Genomic DNA, 23,731 nt, shown 5'->3' with positions numbered 1-23,731 from the left:
TAATATCATTGGACTCTATGTGTGCCAATATTTCTCAATAAAAATATTTCTTTAAAACCATCTGGATTCAAGCAGCACTGCTGCAATTCTACAGAAAACTCTGGTCCCTGAGGGAAACTGATGCACAAAAGGACATTTTGGGTCTGTTTGACCTGGCCCCACTCCCATAACCCTCCTAACACAATCAACTAAGCAAACACAGTCCTCACCCCAATCCCACAAGGTAAAATCATGCTCCCCTTTATTGATGAAGAAACTAATACACAGAGACAATAATTGCCCAGTCCAAAGACACACAGCAAAGACATAGAGGAACAAAGTACCATGAACACACTATTCCTGCTGACCCTTGGAGCTGGCACACATAGCAGCGTGAGCTCTATGCACCACCTGGCTCAGCGTCCATCAGTAGCTGTGTGAATGCCAATGCTAGGCCAGGCCATAGAGTGTAGAAGTGGGCACAGTGCCCGGGGGTCATGGGGCAGAAACCTGGGATGAGCAGAACCCTCAGTGACACACAACCGCAAGTTGTCATGGGAATGACAAAGTAAAGCTAGGTTTGGCGGGTTGGGGCACATAAGGGGCTTGCCTGAGCAGGGTGGGGAGGTTGACTTCATATGGCTTCACCACATGGAAGTTTCCAGCAAAGTGCCCCAAACAGACCCTGGGCCATCAGGAACTGGGCACATGGGTCCCAGCCCTGGGATCCCAGGGTGATTTCAAAGCCTCAGGCAGAACTTAGCTGCTGGGATGAACCTGTAGTGTCCGGTTACTCCAAAGCTGGGGGATCCTCTGATACCCCTTGAGTGACACTGCCTTTGGGGGTCCACTTGAGCTCTGCAGAGAAAACTGCAGAGACCAGGAGAGGCATTTGCCAGAAGGTTCGAGCATTTCAGCCTCCTAGTTTATGTTTGCAACAGAGTCTGAGCTGCCAGGAGGCACCTTCTGGGGCTAGAGGCAGCCTCATGTCTGCAGAGGGCTCCGTGTGGACATGACAAGGCACGTGGCCTCTGTGGCCCCAGCAGCCAAACCTGGAAGTCCTTTCAGTAGAAAGGAAATCGAGTCACAGAGGCCATTTCTGCTGTGTGTCCCTCTTCCCTTCCATCTCCAGGAGCCCTGGCTCTGGAACAGGCGATATTACCCACCTGCCCCACTCCGCCTGATGGTCAAACCCATTTCCCTTGGTATCTTCAGAGTCATGAAATGCCAAGTTGGGAGGGGCATTGGAATCCATCCTCCCACCCCATTTCACAGATGAGGACACTGAGGCTGCGAGGTCCAGATCTGATCCAGGGGTGGAGCGAGCTCCTCAGGAAAAGGTCCCAGGCCTCCAGGCCCCCAGGCCCCATGCCCTTCCAGCTCCTCTGCCTACCAAGCCCCAAAGTCCCGGACAACCCTGCTTCTCACTCTCCTTGGGGGGGACTGTGCTGCCTGGGGGCAGCTGGGGTAGAGCCCCCACCCCCACCCCCAGCCTTCCACCTCGGACCCCCCACTCCAGTGGCAGCTCCCTGTGCCCCTGCTTCCACTGTCTGGCTTCACGGCGAAAGCCCATCTGAGACCCTGGGGGCAGGCCGTGAGCACAGGCAGATGCCCGGGGCAAATCCTGCCCCACCTCTCACACCCACACCCACGAGCCTCAGCCCCAGCAGGGAAACATGGAGAGCCCCCGGCACTCACAGGTGTGCCATGAATGGCAGCCATCACTGTTGCTGCCTCAGTTACTATTTCCCACGGGGGACAAGTGGTCCACCTCCCCAGGGCTTCCCTGCCAGCTGCCTCCAGGATGTCTCCAGCAGACTGGCCACATCCCACCTGCACACAGGGGTCTCCCCACCACGCAGCTTGCCCCTGGCCATGTCCCCCAGAGCTCTAACAGCTCTCCCACTCTCGGGTCAGAACTTGCTGCCAGCTTCTGCCAGCTTAGTGCTTTCAGTCATGAGCCCCTGGGTTGCCCCCCATTCACCCCTTTTTGAGCTGCAAGGGGTCTCAGAAAAGCTTCTAAACAAATAGAAAAACTTGATTCTCCCAGAATCCCAAAATGGAAAGCTGGAACCAGGTGGCCAGGTCCAATCCCAGCTCTGCCACCTCTTGGCTGGGAGACCCTGGGCAAGTCGCCTGACCTCTCTGGGTCTCACTTTCCCCGGCTGCATGAGAGCACCCACCTTGCAGTGGGGGGTGATGTGAGGATGAAGAAATTACCTGTGAGAAAAATGCTCAGGGCAGGCCCATGCAAGGTGCCCAGTGGCCATTGCTACCTTCGCTAATACTTCCCCAGAATCACCCCGGGGAACTGCTCCATTTCGCAGATGAGGACACAGAGGCCCAGGGGACAGAAATGACTGATCCCAGGTCTCTAGGGTTCCTACCTGTGTACACCACAGACACACAGTGCTGCTCAATGTTGGCCTGAGACTAGCAGCAGCAGCTCCACCCAAGAGCTTGTCAGAAATGCAAGTTCTTGGGCCCTATGCCATACAGGTCTCCTGAATCAGAACCCTGGTCAGGACAGGGGGGGACCTGGCCACCTGCATTTTAACACGCCCTCCTGAAGGGGAGTCTGATGCTCCAAAACATTTGGAAAGCCCTGGTCTGTGCAAAGTTCTTTCACATCTGTTTAACTTCACTTGCAGCCCCCCATTTTGGCCACCCCCAGCTCCCCACTTGCAGGAACCCCTATCCATCAGACCCCCACCCATGGATCACCCCCACCTGCTGCAGGCCCAACCTACCAGTCACCTGCTAAGCCCTACCTGCTACTGCCCCAAGCCCCCAGCCCATGGCTAACACCCTGCCCACCAGCCCCGTCCCTTACCCAACCATGGGTGCACCACGATGGTGGGGGGGGGGCTCGTCCAGGTCCTCAGACACCAGGATCTTGAGGGAGGTGCCGTTGAGGTACATGATCTCGATGCAGTTGGTGCTCGTGTTACTCCAGTAGAGGTTGCAGGACACCCAGTCCACCTCAAGGCCGTCGGGGTCGGTGACCTCCGTGTTGACCTGCATCTGTACCCCTGACCCGTCCAAGCGGGCCTGGCGGATGGCCCGTACCTCATCATCTATCCAGTACATGTGGTCATAGTCGATGGCAAAGGTGCTGGACGTCGCCCATGGGCAGCAAGATGTCGGTGGAGTACCGCGTGTCCAGCGAGATCTTTCACAGGTCTGTGTGCCAGACCAGCAGCAGCACCAACTCGGCCCCTGGGGGACATGCATGGTGGGGTGAGAGGGTGTGGTTGTCACAGGGTGGGCATGGTGGCCAGCAGAGCAGGGGCACACCCCCCCCACACTTTCCCCAGGTACCCCCAGAGCCCCAGAAGGGTGGCATCACATGCATCTCCATTTTACAGATGAGAATACCAGCACCCAGAGAGGTTAGGCAGCCTGCTGGAAGTCACACAGCCAGGCCTTCAGCCCCTGCACATGAACTGCCTCAGAACCAGCCCCCTTCTCATCTGCAGTTCCCTACTCATCTGTAGCCTCTTGCCCAGCCACAAACCAGCTGCAACTCAAGACCCGCCTGGACCCTGGGCTCCATGCCCTGCTTGCCAGACGCAACACCTCAGACTGCACACCGGGCCCCGCCTCACATATGCTCAGCCCATGCACCCCCACCCCTCTGCCTGCCCCCACAGTGCCACACCGTGCCCCATTACTGTGTCGCCCTGATTGCTTCTCCCACGGAGCCTTCCTGGCAAGGCCTGTGCATGGGGAACAGGTTCCTAGTCTTCCCCATGTCCCCCTGGCTCCAAGCACAGGGCCAGAAACACCCATCAATTAGCCTGTTTATTGTCTCCATATTCATGGCGCATGAGACAGAGCAGAGTCCTGGTGGGTTCTCAGTGGCACGGAGCCATCACAGCAGGCCGAGGTCTGGCCCAAGGTCAAGGCCATTTGACACAGGCCTGTCCAGGCCACACCTCGTCCGGCCCAAGCCAGGACTAGACACAAGCACCCCGACTCCTTGGATGGCACCCCACCATGGCCCACGATGGCCTCCACAGAGCTGGGCTGTGACAACTGGCCAAGTGAGCAGACTGGATGACCTCAAGTGACTTAGCTCCAAATGGGGACCCACGGGGAATAGGCAATGCACTGTCCACACCAGACGTCCACATTTCAGAACCACCCCCCAAAGCCCATCCCACAGCAACCCAATGTCTTCCCTAGCCCAGGCCGTGCCTGGTGGTGGCGAGCTCTGCACCTTTGGCCATGGGCTGAGCACAAGTGTGGACAGGCACTGCCATGTCTTCAGAAAGCAGTGAGGATTCAGGGCAGAAGTCCCACTCTGTGACCTGGGGCACCCCCAGAGCCTCAACTTCCTTGTCTGTAGGAAGAGTCTGCTGGACCTGATGGTGACTGCATCCCCATCTCCTTCTAACATCGAGGGAAACATAAACCAGATGTCAGGGAGCCATCAGCATATTCTAGATCCACGGGGAGGGGCCTGCAGGCAGGACCCCCCTGAGATGGCCGGTGGAGGGGGTGGTGTGTACACAAAACTGTCAAAAGAGGCTGTGGGGTTTCCAGGCAAAGTGAGGGGAGTATCACGGGGGTGTGTCAAATCCCATCTGGATGCTCCTTCTATCCAAGGCATGGACAGACGAGTTTAAAAAAAGGATAAAAATCAATAAATAATAGGGAGAGAGAAAGGGTAAAAACTGGGGAGATTCAAATACCATGGGTCAATGCGAAGGAGGGGTAAGGGGCATGGATGGGATGTATGAGTTCTCTTTCCTTCTTCTTTTTATTTCTTTTTCTGGCATGACACAAATGTTCTGAAAAGATAATGGTGAAAAATACACAAGTATGTGATGATACTGTGAGGCATTGATTGTATAATATCGTTGGACTCTATGTGTGCCAATATTTCTCAATAAAAATATTTCTTTAAACCCATCTGTCTTCAAGCAGCACTGCTGCAATTCTACAGAAAACTCTGGTCCCTGAGGGAAACTGATGCACAAAAGGACATTTTGAGTCTGTTTGGCCTGGCCCCATTCCCATAACCCTCCTAACACAATCAACTAAACAAACACAGTCCTCACCCCAATCCCACAAGGTACAATCACGCCCTCCCTTTATTGATGAAGAAACTAACACACAGAGACATTAACTGCCTGGCCCAAAGGCACACAGCAAAGTGGTAGAGGAACAAAGTCCCATGAACATGCTGTTCCTGCTGATCCTTGGAGCTGGCACACATAGCAGTGTGAGCTCCATGCACTCCCTAGCTCAGCTTCCATCAGTAGCTCTGTGAGCGCCAATACTAGGCCATGCAGTAGAATGTAGAGGTGGGCACAGTGCCCGGGGGTTATGGGGCAGAGACCTGGGATGAGCAGAACCCTCAGTGACATACAACCACAAGCTGTCATGGGAGTGACAAAGGAAAGCTAGGTTTGGCGGGTTGGGGCACATAAGGGGCTTGCCTGAGCAGGGTGGGGGGCTGGCTTCATGTGGCTTCACCACATGGAAGTTTCCAGCACAGTGCCCCAAACAGATCCTGGGCCATCAGGAACTGGGCACAAGGGTCCCAGCCCTGGGATCCCGGGGTGATTTCATAGCCTCAGGCAGAACTTAGTGGTTGGGATAAACCTGTAGTGTCCGGTGACTCCAAAGCTGGGGAGTCCTCTGATACCCCTTGAGTGACATTGCCTTTGGGGGTCCACTTGAGCTCTGCAGAGAAAACTGCAGAGACCAGGAGATGCATTTGCCAGAAAGGTCTGAGCGGTCTGTGCCCAGTCAGCCTCCTATTTAATGTTTGCAGCAGGGTCTGAGCAGTGGCTGTGGCCCTGGGCTAGGGGCCTGGTGGGAGGGCAGAATGTGTGGACTATACCCGACATTGAATAAAGGAGGTCACCCCTTCCCCAGTACTAGTGCCCAAGACTGGTTAGAGTTTGCTCAAACACCAGCAAATGAAACTGCTTAGAAACTGCTTGGCCAATTGCTTTCCTATTTGTTGAAGCAGCCTACTCAACAGCATTGCCAAGAAGGTGAAATGTCCCCCTCGTTGGGCACCATCCCCAGGCCTTCCAGGGTGTGCTTGGGACCCTCCCCTTCTGCCCTGCATGCACACAGCTCAGTGCCAAAAAAGAAGGCAGTGACAGGCCCCGAGGCCAAGTGCAGGGCATGGCCAACCCAGGCTGTGGCCTTCAGCTCGAAAGGCATCAGCTCGAAAGGACAGAAGCAGAGTTGAGGGACAGCCCCACACCACGGAGACCAGGTCACCACAGCCCCTGGATACTGTCCCTGTGACAGGACTGGATCCACAGAAGAGGCAGGGCCCAGGGGCGGGGAAGGGAGCCAGGGTGATAAGGAAGGAGGGTGGGCTCCTGGCTTCCATGTGCAGAGGGGACGTGGTGGGCATGGAGCGTGGAAGCAAGGAGCCCACCACATCACAGAACATCGTTCTTCTCCTGAGTGTCTTTTCAATCATTTATAAATGTAGATCCTATGCACAGCTCACAGTCTGGGCACAGGCAGGAAGCGAGCCGCGGAGCCCAGGGGCGCAGGTTCTAATCCACATACAAGAGGCACGTGTAACTGGTAAGATGCTAAAAAGTAATTTAATGTATATAAATAACGTGGGGTCAAAGGGTAAAATAAATAACTTAGATGGATATTCTAGTGGTAAGAGGTGTGGTATGTATGAGGTTTTTCTTTTTCTTTTTATTTCTCTTTCTGGAATGATGCAGATGTTCTAAAATGCTCATGGTGATGAATATGCAACCATGTGATGATATCGTGAGCCACCGACTGCACACCATTGATGGAATGAATGTGTATGAAGATTCTGAATTAAAAATATTTTTTAAAAATAATGATTTAATGGGAAAAAGCAGAATCAGTGCAAGCTGGGGTCTATAATCACCAGTAACACTGCAATGTGCTTCCCTGAATAGAACAAAGGCATTATGCCAAATCTACATGTCAACAGGCCAGGGGAAGAGAAAGATCAAAGTGACGGTGGAGGTATACAGAGAAGGAAGGGTTTAACAAATGAATAGGATTGCTGAATCATTAAATTAATATCTCTTTTCATCTCCAGTATCTTAGAGCAGCTAGATGTAAAAATCTAAAATGATGGAATTGTAACCCAGACCAAACTCTGAAATCTGTTCTACAACTAATTGTTGTGCTGTGCTTTGAAATTTATTGCTTATTTTGTATGTATGTTATTTTTTGCAAAAAAGAAAAAAAAAGTCAATTGTGATGTTAAAAAAAAAAAAATTTGTTCCTTCTAGCCTCCAATGTTCTGGAGCACCTAGAAGGAAAAACCTGAGAGGACGGTACGGTGGCCCATGACAAACACTGGGATCTGTCCTGTAACTACTTGTTGAAGAGAGCTTTGAAAATTATTGCTTTTTTCTTTGCTTTCTTTGTATCTATGTTATACAATAAAGAAGCAACAAAAAAAGGCAGGGAACATGGGGGAGGGGTATGGATTCATTGTGGAAGAAAAGGAAACGTCTTCAGAAAGTTTATGGTGGCGAGGCATGTCTATACACTCGGCTGGATTGTATGATATGAGAACAAAACTGGTGAAAAAAGAAAAAAATAAAAGTAATTTAAAAATATTCTTAAAGCATCTTAAACAGCCCATAGAATAACACAAACAGTGAACCCTGATGTAAACCGTGGGTTACAGGCAATGATACAACTTTGCCTGCACTCTTCCATCAACTGTGCAAATGCAGCACACCTACATGAGGGGCTAATAATGGGGGGTGGGGGATATAGGGGCTCTCTATTTTCTGCCTGATTTTTCTGTAAACCTACAATTTCTGTTATAAAAAGAAGGTTGGGGGACCTTGGTATATGGGTGTGTGGTATACTGGAGTTCTCTGAATGGGTTTAGTATCATTTGTGCAACTGTCCTGTAAGTTTAAAATTATTTCAAAACAGAAAGCTAAGAAAAACCAACAAACCCTAAGTCAATAAGAAAACCACCACAATGCCAGCCATGAATGGGCACAGGCCATGAGTATGAATTCATAGAATAAAAAAATACAGACCGCCAATACACGTGGGAAATGGGTAACTTCTCAGTAACCCTCAAATGGGCACATAGAATCGGCTGGCCAGGAATGGGGTCCCAGGACTGTGTAGGCTGCCAAGCCTCCGTGGGGCTCTGACACCCAGCCTGTCCCTGACCCCAGGGCGGGGGTGGGGGGCTCCTAGTCCCTGGGACAGGGACTCTCTGAGCTAGTCATATCTCTTCTGAAAATATATTCCAAAGAAGAAACCAGAAATGCAGACATACTGGTATCCGTGGAGAGTCTTCATGGCAGCAAAAGGCCACACCCAAAGCAAAGAACCTGGAAATCACCTAAAGGTCCCACAGTACAGAAGCACCTGAGTAACATTGTCACCATCCCTCTGGAGAGACATTAAAGATGCAGGACAGGTTCGTGATAATCCCCTGTGGAAGAACCTGTTCATCCCAATGGACTTAAGGGTATCACGACCCTCATCCACTGGACCAGCCCGGGAAGGTGACCTCAGAGCCAGCCCAGGGCTACTGCTGCAGCCTAGGTCTGAGCGCCCAGTGCTTTCACCCACCTCGCTCTGTCTCTCCATGTCCACCCCAAGCTGTGTTACAGGTTATGGGGTCTCCTGTGGCCACCCCAAGCAGAGCTGTTCACCGTGCAGCCACTGTCCACTCTGCAGGTCCTGGGGCTGTACACAGCCTGAATGCAGTGGCTGCACAGCAGGAAGGCAGCTATGTTATTTGGCTTTTAGGGATTGATTCCGTTTCTCTGCCAACCCCTGGTATGAGTGGTTGGATGACCCCAAGAACCACAGTCCATCACCCTGGTCCAGGAAACCATGCTAAGTGACCGAGGGGTCACCAGGCAGAGGAAGTAGCCAGGAGCAGTGCTGGCTCTGCTCAGAAACCAGGACCCCAGCAGCTTGTCCACCTGTCTGGCCCTGCTCCAGTCACCTGGCCAGCATGGATGCCAAGGCCATTGGGAGCTGCTGGCTCTGGGCCCCAACCTGCAATCTGGGTTTCTGACTGCTCAGCCCCATAGCAGGGTGTCACTGCTCCATCCAGAGGCCTGGGGTGGCCAGAGAGCAGGCAGCTCAGTCCCAGCCACTGGCCTCACCCTTCCCACCCCCAGGTGTCAAGCTCCCCACCGTGGCCCTCCCATCTGCCTCATGCTGCCCCCCATGACCTTCCCTCCCATCTGCACCCCTATGGTCCTCCTCTATCTGTACCCCCCATGACTCCCCTTCCCCAATCTGCACCCCCCACGGCCCACCCCTGTCTGCATCCCACACAATTCCCCTTCCCCTTCTGTACCTCCCATGACCCTCCCCTGCCTGCCTCACCACCCCACCCAGACCCTCAGAACAACTGTGGAGCAGCTGCTCCCAGAAGAGGCAGAGCTGCCCAGGGCAAGTAAGCTTCTGCCCCAGCTCTGTCTCCCACAGAGTGATCCTGAACAGTAACCCATCCCCCACTCACCGTGCCTGCTTTCTCACACATAATACTCGATGTGTATGTGCCCCTGCTGGGGTCTGGAAGGTTCTGGAGCGGCACACACCCATCCTTGCAGCACCCCAAACTCTCATGCCCCCAGATACCCCCACCCTGGACCACGTTTCCTCTGGACCAGGAGCAGAGATGCACCCTGAGGTCTCAGACTCACCCTGTGTCAGGCCAAGGGGACTTCAGAGACAAAAACATAAGAGCAAGTGTGGTTTGTTGGTCAGATTAAAGGTGGTAATACAGGAGTGCAGCAGGGGGTGTTTGGGAAGGGGTAGCTGCAAAACAGCCAGAGACTCAGCTGAGGCAGAGGGCTGGTTCCCCACCTCAATTCTTTAAAAGGCCAGTGCAGAGCACACCTGGGCCCAGGTATGGGGTGGGTGCTCAAAACCGAGGAGCAACCACTGCCACCACAGTAGCTCTGCACCAAGGCCCACAGCTCACTGTAGCCATTTTCTCTCCATGTCACCTGCTGATGCTCTGGGGAAGCCCCTAGGGGGGTGGGGGGAGCCAGGCCAGGCTGCCCAGGGTCCCAGACTAAGATTTGGACCCACAGACCCCCATGTGCTCACTCCCAGAACTGGGCTTGTCCTGGCCCCTCCCTCCACAGCTCCCGTAAGGTTCCCCCTGCACCTACCAGGGACTCCCCAATAAGTATTAGCACAGCTGCCATCACTGCCCTGCCCTGCAGCTGGTGGTTCTGGAAATGATGTATCAGCCTGCACCCTTTAAATCACCCTTTTTAGGTAAAAAATGGTTGACTGTGGTTCGCATAGTTCAATCTCATTCGTGTGTACTGCACTCTACAGTTTAGAAGACACTCTCACACACGTGGTCCTTTCTTATTTTTGTAATATGTATTTCTTCAACTTCTTATTTTGAAATACATTCAAATGTCCAGGACAGTCACAAAAATAATACAAATCTCATTCAGAGAACTCCAATACTCTACCCCCCCCATCCCCAGAGCCACCAATGTCTATGTTTTGCCGCATTTGCTGTCACATTCTGCGCATCTGTCAATTTATCAACCCATCCGTCTACCTGCCCACCTATCTATTTATCAATCCACTTTCTGCACACTTAATGTGTATAACCTGCAACATCATGCTCCTTGAACACTTCCGGCTGCCATGCTCATTTTCTACTAACAGGATATTCACCTGTGTAACAGCCTCGTGTACAGTTATCAAGGTGGAGAAATTTAACACCAATACACACTGAGAGTTCATATTCCAATGCTCCAAATATCCCAGTGACGTCCCCTTGAGCCTTTTCTCCCATGGTCCTGCCCTGACCAGAAGAGCCGAGTCACAGGCACACAGTATCCAGGGCACTGGGCTGGGGCCCTAGAAGCAACCACACCCTGACCAAGGAACCTCAGCTCTCGCTGGGGCACCATTTCGATGGCAGCACATCTTTGGGCACCAACCGGGTCCCTTGGCAAGTAGGGAGAGGAGGAAGCCGGGACCCTCCCCTCCACTGGAGGCAAAGCCGAGGGTGGCCCACCTGCACAGCTCTCGGGGGGACCAGAAATGAGCTGGGGGCATGCTCCATGCCACGATGGGGCTCTGTATCAAGGCTTGAAGGGAGCTGGCACAGGGAGGGGCAGGGAGGGGTCCTCTGGGCAGCTGGCACAGGATAGAAGCAAAGGGCAGGAAAAGGAGAGGAGACTAGGGAAGGGGCCAGAGCCATCTAGTCTCTCTGAAGCCAGCACACATGGATGGGGTCCTGGGTGCACCTCCAAGTCACGTGGGATGGCGAGGCAGGGGCAGTGCCACAAGGGCGCAGACCAGGGCATCAGCAAACCCAGGATCTCCCCAAATCCCAGCCCGGTCCTGGGGCAGGAGAGCCACTGGCTGCCACCAACTTCACAGTGTCCTCGCAGGGGTCATTGCAGGCAGGGAGAGGCCCTGGTTGGCACAGGTGCCTGCAGGCCCAGGACGAGGGAGGAAATTCTCGTGAATCCAAAACGGGATAAGGGGAGGGGGTCCCGAGCAGGGAGGGGAGACTCACGTTGGCTGCAGGTTTACCCCACAGAGACCTTACCACTGCCACCCCCAGGCATGCAAAAGGGGGGTCACTCATTCTCCCCATTTTATGAATGACCAGGGACCATGATGCGCCCCTTCTCGAGGGGACCCCTGCACCCCTGGGAATGCTGCCCCACCCTGCTCAGGGAAGGCATCTGAGTCCTGCACAGAGCTGGCTTTCACTTGCTCAGTATCGGGGCACAAGAGGATTCATGTCCCCAAAGCTTCTTCACAGCTAGCTCCTGGAGCATAAAGCATTTGGCACTGACGGTGGGGGCCCAATAATTGGCAGCCAAGTCTGAGCTCTGGCTCCAAATTCAGGATTTCCCTAGCCTGGCTGCATGCAGGCCCCCTGGTGGTTCAGGGCATGTCTGGGAAAGCTGAGGGACTCTGATGTGGCACAGTTGTTGTCCCCACCCCAGGCCCAATGGCGCCCATCACGAACTGCGTCCCATGGGAAGGGTATTGCCTGCCCATACCTTATCACCCTTGCCCCCCTCCTTGGCCCCCTCGCTGGCCTGGCCACGTGAGGAGGACATCCCGTCACCACACCCAACACCCCACCCCCAATGCTACCCCAACCTTGGCATCTGCTTTGGAGTCCATAAGCTTTAGGAAACAGTGCTCCACGCATCAAATCAGATTGCCTGCCTGGCTCATATTCCAAGTTCAAAGTGAGTCCTACTAGCTCCCCCATTTACAGAAGAGGATCCTGAAGCATACAGAGGGCAAGGCAGCCCCAAAGTCACACAGCAAGGGTGGGGCTCAAGGCCTCATGAAAGGATTGAGGAAACAGCCCTTGCTTTACAAAAAGGTGATCCAAAGTTTGGGTTTGCCTGGCTGTGCAACTCCTCACTGCCACAAGGAGTATGGATCCTCTGGAGCTAGACATTGCTTCCTGCACCACCTCCAGTCCCCATGAGGTACCACCTCCAGTGCTACCCATTTCCTGCATGTCCTTCTGCCCCATGGGCCCTTCCCCTAGTAGGGGCCACCTCCCAAGCCCTGAAGGTGAGGCCACCATTCCTTCCTCTCCAGGCACATGGGACCTCACCCATTCCTTCAGGGTCCACAAGGGGACAAATGACCCCTGTAGCTCCTGGGACCTCCCTTCTGACACCCAGCCCTGGACAGCCTCCCCAGGGTGCTGCCAGCCCTTCCAGGCAACCTCTGACAGTCCCCTGGATAGGTGCCCATGCAAAGTCCCTGTCTACCAGGACCCCACAGGTCAGCTGCACTGGCAATGTCCCACAGGATTTCATGTTTCATTTGTCACTTGGCTCTTGTGTTACCAGCCACCGTCTCTGGTTTTCATAAACCATAACCCCACAGCCAGGAAGCCATGTTCTCCAGATAATTTACATCGCCAGGGTAAAAAACCACACATGCAAACGGACCGCTGCAGCCTGGAAAGCAAGGCAGGTCGACAGTGGGGACACCCGGGTGGTGGCATCTCAGTAAAAAGCCACCCTTAAACAGGAAAGGAGAGGGACAAAAATTGGAGGCTGGGGAGCCTGTTTCTTATATATCCTTTGTTTTTGGGTGGTGGTCTTCTCTTTTTGTGAAATCTGAAACCCCACCTGGGTCCTGTTCATTGCCCCACCACTGCCTCCCACACGTGTTACGTGGGACTGCGTCTGCCCCCACCATGCCAGTTTGAATCTGTCATGGACCCCAGAAAAGCTCATTCAATACCGCTGGGTGGGAATTTTTTTTATTGTTTCCATAGAGATGTGACCCACCCCATCATGGGTGGTTAATTTTTTATTAGATGGTTTCCATAGTGATGTGTCTTCACCCATTCAAAGTGAGGTTGTTTACTGGAGCCCTTTAAGAGGGAATGATTTTTTTTTTAACATGGGCAGGCACCAGGAAATGAATCCGGGTCTCTGGCATGGCAGGTGAGAACTGTGCCACTGAGCCACCATGGCCCACCTGGGAATGATTTTTGAAAAAGCTTTAGAGCCCATGCAGCCTGGGACCTTTGGAGATGAAGAAGGAAAATGCCCCCAGGGGAGCTTCATGAACCATGAAGCCTGGAGAGAAAGCTAGCAGATGTTGCCATGTGCCTTTCCAACTGAGAGAGAAACCCTGAACATCATCGGCCTTCTTGAACAAAGACATCTTTGCCTGGATGCCTTAGATTGGACATTTCTATAGACTTGTTTTAACTAGGACATTTCTACAGCCTTAGAACATACAAACATATAACTTACTAAATTCCCCTCTTTAAAAGCCATTTCATTTCTGGTATATTGCATTCTGGCAACTAGTAAACTAGAATATCCCCCAAACAACAAAAATTCCTCAAGCATAAAATCTCTTTCGCACTCCACCCAATATCCCTTTTCTGGACTTTTAGAACCAACTCCAGAAAATTTTCCAGAAATCTATCCTGGTGGCAAACCTTTGACTTGCTTCTCAGAAGCTTCTGGGTGTCTTCTCAAGTCAAACTAAAACTTTTAGATAATGCTCATCTATCTTTTCCCAAGCCACCTGCCCCTGGAACACTTCACCCTCACCCAAGTTGCAGGCAGGGGGAGAGAGAAGCCACCAGCAGCCTGCAGCACCCACAAGATAATGGCATGGTCAGCGAAGTCTGCGGACAAGTGTCTGGGCCGTGCCAATGGCCAAGCAGGGAAACACTTCTGTAAAAAATGTCTGTGACCCAAACAGTCACATTCTCATACAAAGCAGGGCCTCCTTGCCCCATCCCTTCAGCTTCTTCTGTGAGCTTTTTCTGGCTCTTGACATCACACCCCAGAAGGGCATCTGGAGGGAAGGCAGAAAGATGCAAGCTCAGCTCCAAAGCACCCACCCCAGGCTCTGCTCGCACGCCTGCCAGAGGCAGCCTCCTGTGTGGTAACAAAATGGTTTTCACATGCCACTTGGCTTCTCCAATGTGAGCAATCTGGAACACTGACAAGAGATCTTAGGAGGCCAGAGGAGGGTGACACCATGTGTCTGGATCACCAGGAGACCTGGAAGCCACCCTCTTTGACTGGTGAGGCTGGGGGCCATGGGGTTGGCACCTACTGCCCAGCAGCTCCAGCTAGAACAGTTCCCCACAGGATCAGCAGGGTCTGCCATCCACCACCCCTCAGGTGCACTGGGTTTGGGGCCCAGAAATTCCTGCTCAGACCTTGGGCCACCTCTTTGGGGGTCTTCTCACTCAGTCCCCAACCCCATGCCCAACAAGCTCTGAGAGGGTTCTGGAACCCACAGCTGCCAAGCCCCAGGGCTGGAGATGCACTGTTAACATCTGCAGAAAGGACACAGTGTCCTTAAGGGCTTGACCAGGTGGGTCTGTCCCTGGGCTCAGTGGCTCCAGCCACAGGGGTGTGGGGGACCCAGAAAGGGGTCTGAGCTCCAGGTCAGCCATGGCCCCTGCTCCTGGGGTTGGAAGAACCCATGCTCTTGATGCACTGTCCCTATGGCAGCCCTGCTCCTCCCAGGGTGTGGGGGGATCCTCAACACAGCAGGGGCCAGTCCATTTGCCCTGCCTGTGGGCCGTGTGCACCTCCCATGTGGCAAGCATGCACATGGCACTTTCCATTCTTGTAGCTCCCAGGGTGGGATGGCCTTCTGCCCCCAGCTTACCAACATGGAAAGGAGGTGGAGGGCAGCCCAGCCCCAGGACCTCGGGGTTGCCTGGGAAAGCTCTTTCTGGAACCCCAGGCTGCTCCAGCTATGACTCCAGGAGGCTGCTCCTGCCTATTCCCCACTTTTGGCCATACCCCGATTCTAGAACTGACACATGAGGAGGCCTTATAGGGCCCCTGCCCTAGGTCCTGGAGAGGGGACCACAGAGGCCCTATTGCACCATTCACAACTCAGGGAGCCATGGGTATCCCCTGCTCCTTCCCCATATGTCCACTGGGTGAGGCCACTGTGCAAGGTTGGAGGCCACACCTGCACCCAGCCTGTACCCTCCCTTTCCAGGGCAGACAGAACCACCAGCTTCACCAACGGATGGTGGCAACACATGCCAGACCCAGGCCCACCCCCAAACCTGCACTTGTTCCTCTGTGGCAGCACTGCTCAGAAGTAGCTCAACCACAAAAAAAAACAGAAACATCCCACAAGGGAGGGGGTGGAAAAAAGATCCATGTGATGAACTGCAGGCACTAAAACTTATGTTTCTGAAGCATAATGACCACAGAAAAATAAATGTGCCTGTGCTGGTTTGAAACTATTAAATACCCCAAAAAGCCATGCTTGAATCCTGATTCAATCTTGCGCATGCAGCTATGTTTCTTCTAATCCTGATTTCATACTGTAGGGTAAAAGCCTTTGATTAGATTTTTTCCCTAGAGACCAACCCACCCACATTAGGCATAACATTTTGATTAGATTATCTCCATGGATACATGACATACCCAATTGTGGGTATGGATTTTTGATTAACTGGAGATGTGACTCTACCCATTCAAGGTGAGTCTTGATTAATTTACTAGAGTCCCTTAAAAGCAGAAACTTCAGATGTAGATGCTTCAAGAATAGCTGCTTCAGAGCCAACAGAGAGAGTAGAGGCCGAAACACAGATGTTTGGAGACAGGGCTCTGCAGACATCACCATGTATGTGCTTTCCCAGGAGATGCTAAGCAACCCAGAACCCAGAGTTGTGTCACAGAGGAGACAAGTGAAGGCCCACAGATGCTTAGAGAGGAAACCACTGACATCAGAATCTGGAAACAATGGAACAGGAACAAGGACCAGCAGATGCCAGCCACATGCCTTCCTATGTGACAGACATCGGCCTCTCTTGAGTCAAGGTATCTTTCTCTGGATGCCTTCATTTGGATACTTTTATGGCCTTAGGACTGTAAACTTGAAATTTAATAAATCCCGTTTATAAAAGCCATTCCATTTCTGGTATATTGCATTCCAGCAGCTTTAACAAACCAAAACAGCAACTATGGTACAATTTGTAAGTTTATCCACACAGATAGCTACACACAACAGCAGAGAGGGGCAGGCACAGAAATACTGAGCGAACACCTCCAGGTTTTCCCTTAGTCTCTCAATACACCAAGCAAGACTGGCTACTTTATCTGAAGTCCCAATGCAAAGTAAAAATGCAGAGCATGAGGCCAAGGGGGCCCTCCTGAGTGTGGAGTCTGCATGACTGCAGTTTTCATGCCTGTGAAGCAGCTCTGAGGCCAAGCTCGCACCTGCCTCTGGACCACCGTGCATGCTGTTTTTTCTCACTGGAAGGGCGTTTAATATCATTTTCTTTTTCTCCTTCCTTTTAGTCCTGCGGGACTCAGCTTACATGGTGGCACCTTTGAGAATCCTCTGACCTTCCTTCTCAGGCTGACAGAACACCTCCCCCACCTCCGCCACATTTTTTTCCATCTCGGCCCTGTTTCTATCCATCTTATTTTTATCTCCAAATAATTTGCTGGTTTCCTGTCTGACACTTGATCCCAGCTAGATTGTGAGGGGCAGGGGAACAGTGGGTGCCCTGAACGACTGTTCTCAGCTCCCAGCACACAAGAGGCTTGTGGGTGCTATGAGTGATACTGTGGAACTGACATGCTCCATCATCTTCAAATTTGCAAGGGTGAAGTTTTCTTTTGCTTTTTTGGCATGGGTAGCTCCACGAATTGAATCCAGGTCTGCCACTGCACCACAGCTGCACCGCCTTGAAGTTCTCTTTCTAAAGAAATATCTGCTCCAAAATTCTGGCACTCCTTCCTCCGCTCTGCCCTGAGGCCTCTTTGTAGTGGCAGCTTCCCAACACTATGAGCTGTGGGGGCCTGCACCAACCTCTGTACCTCCCTCCCCCTACCTGGGACCCTCATCTCTTCCTTGCCAGGACTGGGGCACACACCCTGCGGAACATGCTGGAATTCATGTCTTTCTCCCAAACAGGTGGGCAGGAAAGTGGGAAACCAAATCCAAGCAGGTTGAAGGTGAAGTCCAAGCTATGCAAGATGCTTGCTGAGCTGAGCTGAGCTGCCCCTGCTCCAGGAGGGAGGGGAGCCCTGGACAGGTGGGGACAGGAGGCACAGGTACCAGCCAGACCAGCAGACCCCACCCTCTAGAACCTTCTCTCCCACCTCTAAGGTGACCTCAGGTTAGTCCCTTAGCCCCTGTTTTCCCCTCAGTGAAATGAGAGACTAACACAACCCCATGAGGCCCCAGCATCATGTACTTCCCCTACTTAGTTCCCAGCCCCAGGATCAGCAAAGCGTTCTAGGGCGACTCACCTGGAGCCCCTTGGCCCTGGCCCAGCACCTTTCTCAAGATCACCTTCGAGGTCAGTGGATGGCAAATGGCAAAAAGCATCTAGAAATGACTGAAGAGCTGGTCTCCCAAGACACTTACCTTTTCTAAGACACTGAATAATCCGCCGACTTGTACTGTCTGACCTACCCCACACTCCCTATCCTGCGAGCTCCAGAGAGCAGAAGTTTTGTCTGTGCTGCTCACAGCAGGATACCCAGTGCCTAGGAAATGGATACTGGCACACAGGAGGTGCTCAATAAATGACTGTTGAGTGAATGAATGGGTGAGTGAATGAATGAAAGCACCACGGACCAGTGGTCTCTAAGGCAAGCCCTGCTCTGAGCAGCTAGGGCCCCTTATATAAGAGCTGTGAGGAGGGGGCTGTCCACATCCCCCCACCCCCTTTCAAACTGCACACATCCTCTCAGTGATGTTCCAACTGCACGGGGCCATCCTGCCTTGGGGAGACCCCCTCCCCAGACCCTGCAGGAGGTGGCACACAGATAACTGGCCCCTGGTAGAACAGCCAGGTCTCCAGTGAAGATGCTCTGTTCTCACTATCCAATCTGCAGTAAACAGGTGATCAGACAGACAGATAAAATGATACAATGATATAATATATGGGACAAGAAGCTAAGAGTTAATAAATCTGAGTATATGAGCGGGGGATACACTGGAGCTCTGTGTATCATTTCTGTAACTTTCCTTATGTTGGAAATTATTTCAAAATAAAAGATGCTTTGTTCTGGGAAAGAGAAAGCACAGATACAGTCCTGAAAAATCCTTGCCCACAGCAGAGCCCTGCCAGGGAGCAGAGGGGAGACCCCACCCTGGCCCTGCCCCCACCACAGATACTCATTCAGCACCTGGCCATGTGGCCCCAGGTGCTAGGTGCCAAGCACCTAGTAGGAGAGGGAGGAAATGCCTCTCCCTGGGCAGGAACCCCTGGAAAATGCTTCTAGGGGATGGCTCACTTCTGAGCCTACCAGCGGAATCCGTCCCAGCCCCAGGGAGCACTCTGGCCAGGGGCTCCTGCGTTGGAGGCCCCTGTTGTCCCTCTCCTGTCCCCTTCTCCCTGTCCCCAGCCCTCCCACTGCTGGCCTGGCTCCATCATGCTCCATATAACAGTGGAGGACTGTTGCAGGGCAACAGCTACCTCACTGCACTCATTGGCCAGGATGAGTCAGCCCAGTGGCCAGTCCCCGTTTGGGGGACTTTGCGCATCCCCCAGGACAGGCTACATCCTGGATGTGGGTGCTTCCCTACAGAAGCTTCCCCAAACCTGATACAGAAATAAAGGTCCCCCGACATGCTTCAGAAGAGAGGGGATGATCATTAAACAATAATAGTAAGAGCTGATAAAGAAGCAAGTGCTGGAAAGTAAAGGAGAAAGAATAAAAAGCTAGAAAATATCCAAAGACCTCTCCCCTCCTGCACAAAGAGTGTGTGGCAGGTGGGGGTGGGGTGGGAGAACCTACCTTAACTTCGTGTATCCACACATGGCTGGAATGGGAGGCAATGATCAAAGCGGACCTTCAATTCTCTATCAATATGGAAAGTGTTTACGAGAAAGCAGAAAAGGAGGCAATGAAGCCAATGCACACAGCTTGTGGTGCTGTGGAGTGGATGGGCCAGAGGCAGGAAAGGAAGACGTGTCCACCAGGGGTGAAGGGCCATGAAGTCGCTTCTTGTTTCACCACATCCTCCAATGCTTTTATCTCTTTTAGGAATAAAAACAGCTTTTGTGTCACAGCTGATGGCAGTGAGCTCTTATGCACAGCACTGTGGTGGCAGGTCCATGTACTGGACGTCATTGGGCTCCCTGGGGCTGGGGAGCATGTCAGAAACATTTGCCCAGCAGGCAGCAGAGCCCAGATTTGAACATGAATCCTGACCTGTATGCTGCCCAAGGACCACTGGGCCCGTGATTCTCAAAGCCTTCACCAACCAAGCAGGTGCTTTCAAATGGACCCACCGACTCCCTAAGGGATATCCAAGTTGGCAGGCCCCCCGCCTGCATCTCGTCTCACCTGCCTTACATGTCTTGTCATTGTCCTGGAGCTGCATGCCAGTGGGGCAGGCACAAGCATAGAAAGGCTCCTGTGAGGACAGCAAGCATAGGTGGGAGCAGCCGCCGTTGTCTTCCTTACATTGCGTGTGGATTGTGGAAGCCAGGGTGGCATGAGAGAACATTCCAGAACAGGGCCTGCCAACACCACCACCAGCTACCACCCACCACTCACCACTCACCTGATTCCAAATGAGCCAGCATCCCACCTCCTGGTCCCAAGACATGAATGCCCCCGGTGTGTACCCTTGTCCAAAGCCCTCCTCACTTGGCACCATGAGCCCCCCCCATCCTGCATCATGGCTGACTATCCTCCATGCTGGGTCTTCAGCCTCACCAGCTGGTCCACAATTTCTCCAAAACCCACTAGGAACTTCCTGGCCGCAGCTCAGATAGGGCTGACCTGGGTTCCTGCTTTTTCTGGAATGGGCATTTGCCCTGCACCGGGACTCCCCCTCCAAGAACTAGAAAACCCACTTTTCCTTCAAGGCTCCTTAAAGGACACCTCTTCCAGGAAGCCATCCTATGAGCATCTCCACTCCAGCAGGGTCTCAGGAATACCCTGTGCAGTGAAGGCAGGTGAAGTGCCTGGAGCATAGGCCAGTCTTGTCTCTGTGACACAACTGAACCCTGTGGGTTCAGGACAGGGGCCAGTGAACCCACCCAGGCACTGGGCAGAGCCTCTTGGGGTACCAAGTGTGCTATTCATTTCCCCACACCCTTCCACAACCAGTACACGACTGTATGACACACACTACACCCAGGGCCCGACAATGGGTTACTACTCCTGAAAGGGGCAGTGCCCCTCCCTTCCTAAAGCCCCCACACCTAACCTCACTCAGGCTTGTGGGCTACCCAAATGCAGTGGGGAAATAACCACACTGCCGTCTCCAGAAACAATGCCAGGGAACCTGCCTACCCCTCTGCCCTGTGGTGAGCAAAGCTGTCACCTCCAACCCCCCATTCCTAAATTCAGAGTTCAAACCTTCTATAACAGCTTTGCCAGTAAATCCCGTTCCTTGTCACTGTGGTAGTGGGTGTGCCCAGGGCACTAGCACCCAGCCCACTGTAGTGGGAGCTCTGAAAGTCTGAGTTCCAAGCCTTTTACCATCAGGGACCATGCCACGACCTTAGAGGGCGCCCAGCCTGAGGACTACGACTTAGAGCAGCTTTCTCATCAGTGATCATGTAACCTCCATGAGGCCTCTAACTGGGCAACCTTTGCCAGCATCCCCTCACCATCTTTGAGGGGCCCAGGGATGTAGCAGTCACCTGCCCACCCCCAGGCCCTGTACACCCTTCCACTCATGCAAGCCCTCCCTTGGCTCCGCCACTGTGCAGGCTGTCCCTCCACCCCCAAACCCAGGTCCAGAGTCTGGGGCTGGGCTCTCCTGCATTAGGGGGGCTCAGAAAGAACCTGCTGCAGGAGCATGGGTGAGAGGTGAGTGTGGCCCACCCAGGGGTCTGGGCGGCAGCGGGAGGGCACTCACCGTAGGGCTGCCACTCCTGGCTGAGCACTTGGATGTTCATGGGCAATCAGAGCGCACTCAGCACCTCCCTCCTCTTCTCCCTGCTCCATTTGTTGCAGGCGTGGATGGAGCGGGTCTGCCAGTCTGTCCAGTAGAGAGTGTTCTTGGACAGCGTCAGGGTGAATGGGTGGGTCAGGCTGCCCTCCAGCACCTTCTGCCTGTATGGGGGTGATGACACCAAGGGACCATCAGCAGCTGCCAGTGCCCCTGGCCCCCGAGGCAGGGCATTCCAGAGGCCGCCTATGTGGCGAGTTCTGAAAGCGTCCAGTCACCCCATGGATCAGTCTGCACTAAATGGGACAAAAACAGCTGCAAAAGAGGAAAGCAAGACTGGGGGGAGGATTCTGGGAGCCCCAGGCCCCCACTCGGACCCCAAGACCTCTCCCAATGCATGGGTAATGGGGGTGTCCCCTGCAAACACAGCTGCCCTCATTCCCCGATTGCAGTGGGAATGCACACCCATCTCCTCCCCGAGCAGCCTGTCCTGGGAGGTGGGGCTTGTGACCAAGGTCATCAGAGGAGGGAGGGGCAGGCAGAGCTGCAGGGAGGACATGGAGCTGACTGTGGGCATGCCTGCCCCGGCCTGAGATTTTCACAACTTCGCACAAGCTGGACTGAATGGACCTGCTTACCCTTATGCTGCCTGGAACACACTATTTGCCAAGTAAATTAAACATGAGAAAAAGCTTTTCTTTTCTTACAAGACCCAGCAGTGAGAATGTATTTTTTAAGGAGGCACTGGTAACTGGTAATGCGATCATAATTTTACACTGCTGGTGGTCCTGTGGTTATTTGCTTAATCTCCACCCCCTGTGAGCCCCCCAGGGCAGGGGCTGTGGGTGGGTGGTCATGTCTGTGCCCCCATCCCCTGGTACAGCTCCTAGCAGAGAGTACATCTTTGAGACTGTGCACTAAATAAATGGGAATTTGGCACACGCTCTCTCAAGCCACACAGTGCCTCCTCCATTTGCTGTTTTTTGATTGTGTTCAGTTCTGTTGACATTGACGCTTTTGGATCAGAGGGGCTGGCAGATGGCTCATTCTCCAACTGCCCATCCCCAGGCCCACCTTAACTGGCAGTACCATGGGCAGCTTCATGCCAGCTCCCGGCCTGCCACCCACCCTCACCCTGCAGCCGGCAGGACACCCTCCTCCCCACATATGGCTGGCAGCCAGCCCCAGCCATGACCCCTACCCACCTCCCACTGGGCCCAGGAGCTTCCTGGCACTCACTTTTGTGAGTGCTTCCAGGGTTCCCAGCACCAAGTCCTCACAAGACCCTAGAAACAGCCCTGAATCTCAGGACACTAAGGCAACCCACCAAGGGCATGGCAAAAGGGGGAGAGGACAGGTCTGCCTAGCTCCAGAGCTCACCTGCTTCCAGACCTCGGCATGTTCAAAAGGCATGCGGCCCCTGTCAGGCCTGAGGAGCCAGTGATTCCAAAGTCAGCTCTAGGTCTGACCAGCTATGTGGCCCTGGGCAAGTTCATAACCTCTCTGTGTTCCCTCAACACATAGGCTCATAAAAGGAAACCCTTCCCAGGGCTGGTGTGACAATCAAATGAGGTAATAAATGTCCTAAGGGAGGGCTGGCCTTTGTCACAATCTGTTCCAGTTTGCTAGCTGCCAGAATGCAACACACCAGAAATGGATTGGCTCTTAATAAAAGGGGATTTATTTTGTTAGTTCTTCAGAGGAAAGGCAGCTTAAACTTTCCACTGAGGTTCTTTCTTATGTGGGAAGGCACAGGATGGGCTCTGCTGGCCTTCTCTCCAGGTCTCTTGGTTCCAATAACTTTCGCCAGGGTGATTTCTCTCTGCATCTCCAAAGGCCTGGACTGAGCTACTTGGGCTGTGCTCCCTTGCACTCTCTCATTTAAGCACCAGCCAATTAAATCAAACATCATTCATTGCAGCAGGCATGCCTCCTAGCCAACTGAAGATGCAATCAGCTACAGATGAGGTTCACATACCATTGGCTCATGTCCACAGCAACAGAACTAGGTGCCTTCACCTGACCAAGCTGACAACTGAATCTAACCACCACATTATCTTCATTTCCACCATTGCTATCGAGTTATAACCAACACTGCCACTGAGTTACAACCATCACCACAGCTGCCACCATCACCCTCCCTGTCTTGTCACCATCCCCTGCCAGGACAGCCTGGGCCTGCACCCTTTCCAGCCTCTCATGCATCCTTCATTATCACTAGGACCACTCAGCTTCCCCAAGGGCCAGATCTCCTGGGCCAATCAGTCTTTTCAAGTATCAAGCCAGGCCCCTGACCCAGCCAGCCTGGGCTCACAGGGACAATGGAACAGAATATGCAGACAACCAATGATGCCAGGCTCATCCACAGCAGGACTCAGGTAGTGAG

The 23,731-nt window shown here is 53.2% G+C and overlaps 1 protein-coding gene across 1 annotated transcript; it reads right to left on the bottom strand.

The window, feature by feature from the left end:
• Positions 1-2,808: 2,808 nt before the first annotated feature.
• Positions 2,809-21,894, bottom strand: LOC143677396 (low-density lipoprotein receptor-related protein 5-like protein). The gene is made up of 2 exons (XM_077153267.1): positions 21,313-21,894; positions 2,809-3,198 (listed from the first exon to the last, which is right to left on the bottom strand). The coding sequence occupies exon 2, from the start codon at positions 3,067-3,069 to the stop codon at positions 2,809-2,811; it is 261 nt and encodes an 86-aa protein (XP_077009382.1). The 5' UTR covers positions 3,070-3,198; positions 21,313-21,894.
• Between the last annotated feature and the right edge of the window lie 1,837 nt (positions 21,895-23,731).

The sequence above is a fragment of the Tamandua tetradactyla genome, chromosome 3, assembly GCF_023851605.1.
Source record: "Tamandua tetradactyla isolate mTamTet1 chromosome 3, mTamTet1.pri, whole genome shotgun sequence".
NCBI lineage: Eukaryota > Metazoa > Chordata > Mammalia > Pilosa > Myrmecophagidae > Tamandua > Tamandua tetradactyla.
The sequence above is the reverse complement of the archived record's forward strand: the minus strand, read 5'-3'. Positions and strand labels throughout refer to the sequence as shown.